The sequence below is a fragment of the Eptesicus fuscus genome, chromosome 14 (assembly GCF_027574615.1).
Source record: "Eptesicus fuscus isolate TK198812 chromosome 14, DD_ASM_mEF_20220401, whole genome shotgun sequence".
Lineage (NCBI taxonomy): Eukaryota > Metazoa > Chordata > Mammalia > Chiroptera > Vespertilionidae > Eptesicus > Eptesicus fuscus.
Genome location: NC_072486.1, coordinates 38974080 through 38984368, shown reverse-complemented (window position 1 = coordinate 38984368; position 10289 = coordinate 38974080). Strand labels below are relative to the sequence as shown.

Below are 10289 nucleotides of genomic sequence, written 5' to 3'. Positions count from 1 at the left end.
GAATTGTTTCCATTTTTATATGAAGGAATTGTTTCCATTTTTTTTTAAATCCTGAAAGTGGTTTTGGTTTGCATTTATTACTTAGGACATAGTCCATTCTTGGCAGATGAAGAAATGCTCAAAATGGATTTATAATTAATAACATTTCTGTTGTTATTACCGTGGGGCTATGTGGTTATGAATGGCAGATGTGTTTTCTAGTCATTGGCCGTGTGAATGCCAGGATCACTCCCTAGCCTAGAGTTTTCCTCCTCGACGGGTCTCCTCCACCTAGAATGCCTCCCCCTGCTTAGCCTCCTGGGAACTGTTTGTGTTCCTGCTCCTCACTGCTCCTCTTCTGTCTCAGATTTGGAGTTTTATTTCCTGTCAGTCTAAACCCAGAGTGTGGGCTGGGTGTCACTGTCCCCTCTAGCTCTGTGTGCATGTCTTGTCTTCCTTGCAAGACCATAAGCTGCACAGTTGCCTCTGGTCCCAGGGCTAATCAGGCACTTGGCCTTTCTAAGACTCCACTTCTCTAACTGTAATTCATTGTAAATTGCATGTCACTCTAACCTAAAAAAAAATCATAAATGTTTTAGTTAATTATTATACTTGCTGAATTATTTATGATATGCATGCTGGAGTATTGGGAGGAAAGTATGCTGATGTCTGCAACTTACATTAAAATGCATAAAACCTAAGATGGATTGAGGGCTAGAGAGATGGATGTACAAGTGGATATGTGGTAAAGCAAATGCAATAAGATGTAAATCGTAGCATTTGGTGGTGGGTATACTTATTGTATAATTCTTCAGTTCTCTCAATGTCTTTGTATGCTTGAAATTTTTCATAATAAAATGTTAAAAGGAAACAGAAAACAACAACAAAAAATGAACAAAAAGTCATGCCACAAAAAAGCAGGTTGGTTTTCTTCAGTGCTTTGAAGCCAAAAGCTCTAAATATATGCTGTTTTCCACAAAGTAGTATTTTTCTCTTTTCTGCTTCCTTCTGTAATCCTCAAACAATAATAAACATGTGTATATATTTTAATTTTAAAGCCAAAAGAAACCATTTTTCTGGGAAAAGAAACCAGTACTTAGAATAAGACTTGCCAAGGTTTTTGTGTTCTAATGAATACATCGCATTGAATGTAGGATGGAAAAACTTTAAGTTTAAACATTTGTAATATGTTGTTTAGTGACATGTCACTTGTTTAATTTAGGCCTCTGTAAAAATTTGCAAGAGCTGAATGTCTCTGACTGCTCAACACTCACGGTGCGTATAAGAAGCTTATTTTACTGTTGTTTGCATAGCTTTGGGCTTGCTCTGTTGGAGTGCTAATACCCAGAGGCGTTGCCAAAATATATGCCTGTGTGCTCATTTAGGATTAAACATGGAAAAAAGCAAACTATGTTAAACATTGGCAAGAAATGTTATCCTACTTACATAATGCTATTATTAACCCTGTAGATCTATGGCCAACGTTGGAGTCTTTGGAAAGTGGAAACAATTCAACAACTACACAAACATGAACTATATTTACATTTAAGGCCATGTGTATATGAGACAGAAAAATTGGGACCCCCAGAAACAATAGGCTCATTTTCATGGTCTCCACGCTGGCAGTGCCAAAGAAGATGGGAGTGAACATGTGAACCTAGCCACCTCTCTCCCGGTCCGTCTCCAGGCTCCCCTCTCCCTGCAGTCTGTCTCCCACCCTGTGAGCACACTGATCCTCTCTCTAAGAGGCAGATCTGACTATTTCATTTCCAGTTTCCATCATTTGTACACATATTCACCATTTACGTTATTGGATCAAGTCAAAGCTCTTTAAAATTACTGTACCTTGGAGACCCTCTGAGGTCTTGCCTCTGCCTCCCTTTCCAGCCTCACCTTGCTCCAGACCCTGCACACACATTGTTTCAGCGACCACAAGCTGCTTTGCTTTCTTTGCTGGCTCGCCAGGCTGCTTCTCACTGCTTCACCTTTGCTCAGGCTGTGCGCTTCGATTGGAATGCTCTGTCCCTCAGTCCCCAGGTGCTGCTTTCCTCCTTGGCAGGCTTAAAGGCTTCCTTTAGACCCCACCGCCTTTCCCAAGACACCACTGACTCCCAGGGAGGAGTTTGCTGCTGCTCCTCTGGGTTCCTGTCCTATGCAACCCTAATCACAGTGGTTCTGCCTCCTCCACTAGCCCAACAGGCCCAAAGGGCAGGAGATGTGTCTCATTTTTTGGGGGTAGTCATAGCACAGAGCACAGGCCTTGCATAGGAATACTCCATAATACACAGTGGGGCAGAAGTAGTTTAGAGCTGTGAGTATGTGAAGCATAGAGTTTATTCTTGTATTATTATTTATTAATTATATTACTTTCCACACAAACAACTGTAAACCTACTGTGGCTCCACCCTGAATACGTTTAATGAATGAAACTATATGGAGATTCTAGTAGGTGATGGACAAAATTGACTAGAACTTGAGCTTTCATCTTGGGTTGACATTGATATATGTCATAACTAACATTTCAAAAATAAATAAGATCAACCTAAAGAGAGGGAGAAGGAGAGGGAGAGGGAGAGGGAGAGGGAGAGGATAGAGGAAGAGGGAGAGGGAGAGGGAGAGGGAGAGGGAGAAGGAGAGGGAGAGGGAGAGTGAGAGGGAGAGGGAGAGGGAGAGGGAGAGGGAGAGGGAGAGGGAGAGAGCGCATGGACGAGAAGAGGACTTAGAATTGAACCATGGGGAATGTTTATTTTTAGGAGCAGACAGAGAAGAAACAGTGAAGGCTCTTAAGAAGGAATAGAAGAGAAGTAGGTTGAGAATAGAGAGGTATCACAAAAGGCAAGAGAGTGAAGTTTCAGAAGGAAGTTACCAAGTGAGCAGGGCCTCCTAGATTTGAAAACAGAGAGTGACTGGTGGCTTTTGCTAGAACAGTGTCCATGGAATAGTGGGGCAGAAATAGAATTGTAGTGAACTGAAAAGTGGACAAGAGGTGAGAAAATGAGCATTAGGTATAAACCTGTTGTTCCAGAAAAGGGACTAAGGGAGTGGCAGAAGAACAGAGAGGCAGGGAAACCTGTTTTAGGTTTATAGAAGCTGGAGGAGACTCACTTGAAGCAACAAATGGAGCAAGTTCCTGAGGCGACAGGAGGAACTAGAATGAGGGGCTTGATTGTGTGGTGCCCTCATTAAGCACCAGCTCCAGGATGGATCCACGCCCCTTGGCAGAGGGGAAGAGACGTCATGAATTGGCTCCTCCTTGCTGCCTCCCCAGTCTCATCATCATCATTCTTTCTGTTAACTTTCTATTCTACTTCATTCTTTCTGTTGGTATATTTTTACTTATCTTTATTGTTGAAAGTATTACAGATGTCCCCCCCGCATTGACCCCTTCTCGCCTGTAACTGACCCCTGCCCCAGGCCTTCACTACACTATTGTCTGTGTCCATAGGTTATGCATATATGCATACAAGTTCTTTGGTTGATCACCTCCCACCCAACACCACTCACCCCTGCCTTCCCTCTGAGCTTTCTGTGGATATTTTTAGTATCCACTATGTTAGCAATATATAGGGTGTCCCAAAATATGGATACATACACTTTGAATAATTATAAAGGCAGAGTTTATTAAAATAAATTTCATCTTAAAAATTGAGCTATCAGCTGTTAAAGTTTGTATACATTTTTCTGGAAAACCCTGTATTTATCTCTATTTATATAAAGACATATAGGGAATTTGTTATTTATTATTGGTGTTACAGGGATTTAAAAATGAATCAAGTTTTAGTTCTTGCCTTCAGGGACATTCAGTTCTGCACTTAACAGATCATAGTCTTTAAACTTGGCTTTCTAATAGGAAAGTCAAAACAATGCCACCTGCATTGAATTTGTGAACATCAAAATATGTTCCAATTTTGGAGTCTAATAATATACAGGGAGGACCATTTTATCCAGTTACATTTCATTATTGTTTTTCCCTTTGAGACAGAATGGGAGAACAAGTTTACATTTAAGGAGTTGAGTACCATTCATTCAAAAAGCTTTCATTTCTAAGGAGCTTGCCTTAAGAATATATTACCTTCAGAAATGTTTGAGTGCATTGTGGACAAATTCATAAGCCATTCTGCAATGCAGACACTCAAACAGTTCTTACATTTATGTGTTCTAACATTTGGGGTTTGAACTTAAACTTATTTTAAATATTGAGACTAGGATTCATTTGCGTTTTTTCCAAACAGAAAAATGCAGAGATGGTTTGCCTCCTCATATCACAGGGAAAAGCAGAGTCCTCTGATACATACAGCATACTCCATCTTCTTTTTCCTGGTCCCCAAATTTTCATCTTCTCTGTTGCTGCCTCCCTAACGGTGCATAAACCAGCTTTCTAACCTCCTCTTGCCCCAGTTGCATTGTTGCCAGAGTCTTCCAAAAGGTCCACAATCACTTTGATATTTGATTGGCATCATGAATATTTTTGAAGATAGATTTTGTTTGTATAAACTACAAACAATGCCACACAGTATGGTTGTTCTCTCATTGCTTCTGGGAAAACTATACTGTAATTTCCACATAACTCCAAATCCTACATTTTGGTGGTGGGGTGTCCAGAAAACTGCTGACAGCTCGAAAGCAGTGGCAAGAGTCTAATGCTTATGGAAAGCTCTGCCCTTGCATGCCTGTGGCGTTGGCACACAGAACCTTTCCTATAGCAGAACCACAGTTTTACAACCGGGGTCCTCTTTAAAGTGTGGTTTGCTGCCCCTGTAAATCAACCAGTTCCTGTCCCATGTGATAGAAGCCCAACCTGCAGGATTTTATTACTTTAATATCCATGACTCCAGGAAATAACTAGGAATAATAGAATGTTAAACATTGATGATCCAACTGAAAATAAACTTTTGCAACCCTTAGTGATGTTCGGGGTGACCGTGTTGGCCATGCAGAACTCTTCCCCAAACCACATCCCCTAGCCAAGTGACAATTTACCTCTTCCTGCAATGGCCTATTCTTTCTAGAACCAATGTACTATAAATATTTAAAACTAGCTGACCATTTCTGTGTTCCTGGGGAGACTCACCAACCATCATTAAATAAATAAAAACCTGCTGCTACTCGTTCTAGAGTGTTTATAAGTAGTTACCCTATAAGAAACAGCTCCATTGCAATCAAGCTTGCAGTTCATCTGGTCTTGTAAATGTCCATTTAGGGCTCATGCTCGAAATCACTGTTGGTTTTCTGTCTCTCTCAGGTCACAGTCACCCCACTGTCTTGTACTTCAGGTTTAGCTCTCTGGGGAAGAGTTGCTTGAATCTTTGAGATCTTCTCTGACAGTACTCCCAACCCTGAACTTCATGTAGCCTATATTTTACTTTAGGCCACCTCAAACTTGCCATACATTTGGTGAAAATCTGTTTAGCTGTTTTAATATATTCAGGAACAGAACCATAGAAACTTAATTACACACACACGCGCATACACATACATCTATAAATAAATATAGATGTGTAAGCATGGACTCACTTTTAATGAAGTCCAGTTAAGAGCATTTACTATTCCTGCATAATAATTTCAGTAAGTTTAAAGATTGATATTTTTTAATAACTTTCATGCATTCAAAGAGTCAGGAGTGTTTGACCTTTGAACAGTTGAGGTCAAATTACTTGTCAGAGAGTTGAACTTGTGAGAATTCACATTTTAATGTAATGTCATTGTGACGAAATGGAACTTTATTTCCAGAAAAAGGAGGAGTAGTGGAGCTTCAAGGAAAATCAATACTTCCATTTAATTTGATTTACTACTAATATCAAAGAATATGAAGAGACCACACGCATATACTTTTTGGAGCAGGGAGAGAGAGGATAGAGAGAATAGCAAAGCCTACGAGGCTTTGATAAGGTTCTTCTCTCCGTGTTCATGCAGGACGAAACAATGAAACACATCTCTGAGTGTTGTCCTGGGATCCTGTATCTCAACCTGTCTAACACACATATCACCAACCGGACGATGCGGCTCCTACCCAGGTAATGCTTCTTTTATTTGTATTGCACTGAAAAGAAGGACGCTCCTCTAGGCTTGGGCTTGCTCTTGCATTCTCCAAAGGCAGTGCTCCTTTTACCAACACCCCAATACTGTGGCACCCCTGTTCTGATAGCAGGACTGCTGCTTTCAAGTCCCCGAGCTGGTGTCTATCTTCTCCTTGCTTGGTGGGCCCAGGTCCTCTGCCTTAGTTTGAGTTAGGTCCTGCTGTCTCTTTCTGGTCCCACTTCCTGGCATTGAAGCTGGGCCCCTAAATTCCAGTCCAGGGTCTGGGACTGCTCTACAATAGAATACCTCATGCTTTCAGCTCTGCGTCCCAGACTCCCTGTTGCCATGCTCTGGTTACCTCTTGGAACATCTACCACCTCCAGGAAGTACTATTTACATTAATGAGTTTGGCAAAAGTCAATGAAAGCCTTGTGTGAGAATTGATTAGTTATGAGGAATTTACAATAGGGAGTATTGTGTATTTTACTATTATTTGTAAGTTGTGTGCTACACATCCTTTATATCTGCAAAATGTTGTTCCGTAATCTTGATATTTCTGGTTACAGAGAAGTCCAAAGCCAGCTTGATTTTTTGGTTCATTTGTTGGTAACCTATTTTTTTTTTTTCCTGCTAAGATGCAAAAAATTCCTTTTCTCTGAGATATTCAAAGTATTTTCCAAGTTTAATTGTGTTCTTTCAATTAATTTTCCTGAAACATAGTCAACCTGAACATTAAAACTTAGCTCTTTTCTCAGCCAAGGAAGGTATTTTTCTTTTTAATGCTTCTATTCGATTTATTCCAGTTTTATCTTAAGAATCCCCTTTTATATTAAGATCAATTTTTTAAAAAAATGTATTTTTATTTATTTCAGAGAAGAAGGGAGAGGGAGAGAGAGATAGAAACATCAATGATGAGAGAGAATCATTGATCAGCTGCCTCCTGCATGCCCCACATTGGGGATCGAACCCACAACCTGGGCATATGCCCTGACCAGGAATCGAACCATGACCTCCTGGTTCATAGGTCGATGCTCAACCATTGAGCCACACTGGCTGGGCTAGATCAAATTTTTATTCTTGTCCTTCAAAGCTGTCATCTTCTCTCCCATTTTTATCTCTGACTACATTTCCTATACAGAGAGCATGGAGAGCATACTGCATTCTCCATGTCTCTCAAAGTGTGTTGCAAGGATAGCAGTATTTTGGTAAATGTTTAATAACTGTCCAGGGTATAGGGAAAGGGGATGTTCTGATTTGTGGAAGTTATTGATTTCTGTGGTGCAAATACTTCCACCATGGCCAGTCACTGAACGTGGAGTTGGGATCGATGCTCAACAGGCTCTTGTGAGCTGGAGTTCTATAAGTTTCTCTAATCTTATAAAACATCACTCGCTACTTTTCTTTAGACATTCCATATTAAGATATATATTGTATGCATATATGGGCAGGTATGAATGTGTGTGTGGCAACAGATAGAAAAATAGGCCCCCAAATGAAAATTTTGTTGTGATTTTAACTTTCAGTTTTTGCTATTTAGAGAAAATTTAGCATAAATGCTACTCAATACTGATGTGTGCTTTTTGTCATCTGAAAAAAATGTACACTGACTTTCTTATCTATTATGAAAATATATTTCATAATGATTCTCTATTTTTGCTTTGTTTTCTATTGTTTCAAACATGCTTGGGTATGCAAACGTGTTCTTTAAACTATAAATAACCAGAGAAATGTTGTTTGTTGCTGCTGTCATTCTCTCTTCAGTGCCTTTAGCATTTTTTCCCCAAAGAAATCCTTTGCCAGAAGAAAGATGTAATTTGTTTGCCCTTCTTGGTAACATTGATTTGCCAGGTTTTTAATTGAATATTTTTCCTCTCTTGGTTGGGGACTTGTTCAGTTTTCTAAAGTTGAAAATGAGGGCTAGCCACAACTCATGCCCATTCCAGGTCATTTTTTGCTTCTAAATATTTCCTGAACGAAACCCTTTTCTTTTATTCCCATTGCCACAACCTAGGTGGCACTCTCAGCACCTCACCTGGCACAGCATCCTGAGGGTTCAGCCTCTGGTCTCCTTTCCCTTCTTCAGTCGGCTTTGCCTTATGCTGCAAGAAGTATCACCTGGAACAACAGTCTGATCAGGTCTTTGACCTGCTTGAAGTCTTGTCTCTTCCCTGTTCCTTTAACATTATCTGATCAAACTTATCTGCCCAGGGTTCCCAAGGCAAGTGCTTAACTCTGGTCATCTGATTGCTACTTGCTTTTCTTTCTCTACAGCTGGAACGCCTTTCTTCTTATCTATGCTAATCCACAGCCTTTGTACCTCAAGTCACATCATCCACCAGAAGTTCCGTGGTTTCTCCTTTCCCTGAATTCTAATAGCAACATTCATTCGTGTATTCATCATATATGGATGAACTACTATGTGTGAGGCATTCTAGGCAAAGAGTGGTCATTAAAGTATTATGGAGCATTATATGTGACAGTGGTGTGGTATCTCATTCATCTATTTTTCATATAGATGAATTGATCCTTCGGTTGGCTTGGAGGCTTCTTATTGGCAGACATTCTCATGCTGTATAGTCTCACCAGTGCCCGTCAGAGTGGGGCAGAGAGAGGAAGCTGTTGCCTGGACTGGATGTCCTCAAGACCTAGCCTGTAAACAGGAGGTCAGATCACTGCATTTGGCTTTTCTGTAGGGATTCTATCATGCGAAATGGCCTCTGGGAAACTAAAGAGCCCACACACTCAACTCAAAAGAATCCACATGTGAATTTTACAGACTGGGCCTTGTCTTGGTGATTTTTTAAGAGAAAAAATTTGGTAAAATACATAGTAATTTTATATTCTTTCCAATAGTAACTGCCTCAAGTATTGGAGATCTAACACAGAAAGCCTCAATTCTTTGATGTAAAAAAGCCAGAAGAATGGAGAAAAAATTATCGCTGTAGTTTCTATAAGAATTGTGGTTTCCTAAAGACTATCATAACAGTAGAAAAATAAATAACAAAACCTCCCCTTACATTGGAAACTTGTAGTTATCAAATAATTAGGAAAATATAAACACTGACTGCAAGCATTGCCTCAAGCATAATTAGAATAATAAAGTTGTTTCTGGGTTGAGAAAATGATGAACCAGATCTTCCTCATGTAAGGGGCACATTTCTTTGCCAAAATTCAAAATAAAAAGTAGCAGTATTGCATAAAATTTGCCAAATGTAATTTCATTGTCAACTGATACTTTTCCTCAGCAGTTTCAAATCTGTGGCCCTATAAATCCCTAGAAAGGCCTACAGGGCCACTCAAGATTCCTGTATTTTGCTTTCAAACCAATGGTCCCATGAGGTTGAAGAGAGCCAGCTAGCGACTTTCAATCTGGGAGTCATTTCCTCTAATGAAAACCTCTTTTGCCAGTGGATCCCCCATGGGGACCAGGGATAGAATTCAGAAGTTCCATGAATTTTGATGTGGGGAAAAAAACCCCTCTATTTTCAATAATCTCTAATGGAAATGTAGGTAAAATGTGGGACTCTTTCAACCATATGCACCACAAATATTTTATTATTTTTATTCTTGTTACAAATATTTCAAAATAACATTGACACTTGCCACTACTTCAAAATCATGGTAGACCTCTTTTAGATCATATAAAAATATTTTGATAATGACTATTAATATGATTGGCTGCTTTTGTAATCTTAAGTATTTTATTTTATGCATCAGTAACATTATGCTGATGAAGGATCCAAAGATCTGTATGATATCTGACACACAAAAAGTTAAGAACTCCTAGCTCAATTCCCATTTTTTTTTATTTGATAATTGATCACATGGACTTTAAGAAATTAAACAATAGGCTTGGACCAGATTTAAATACATTTGAATACTCATGATTTTGTAAGAAACAGTTTTACTACTATAGTTTAAAAAGAGACTAACTGATATACACAGCTGAAAAATGGGATGAGAAGAATAATCTGTAAATGAGTGGACAGCACATAAGAGGAATAAAAACGAAATCAGAGATTGCCAATCTCACTGGAGTTGAAAATGACTAAATATGGCATTACCACCATGACCAAAATGAGGGTGTAGATGCAATGTGAATCAGTTTTATGCATCACTTTTGTCAACTGAGTATCTATTCCATTAAATGGAAGAAGATAGTACAAGCCTCACAAGAACAATTAATGTGCTATTATTTGAGGTAGTAGCAATAATAGCAATATATATATTTTAAAGTCTCTATCATATATCCCTGCTGGTTTATATATATTTAAAATATTTGAATTGATTTC

The 10289-nt window shown here is 39.2% G+C and overlaps 1 protein-coding gene across 1 annotated transcript in view; it reads left to right on the top strand.

Annotated features, from left to right (window-relative positions):
* Positions 1-10289, top strand: part of FBXL13 (F-box and leucine rich repeat protein 13) — a 152803-nt gene that overhangs the window by 65286 nt on the left and 77228 nt on the right. The window contains 2 exon segments of the mRNA XM_008151323.3: positions 1202-1254; positions 5893-5993. Of these exon segments, the coding sequence (XP_008149545.3) occupies positions 1202-1254; positions 5893-5993 (154 nt within the window).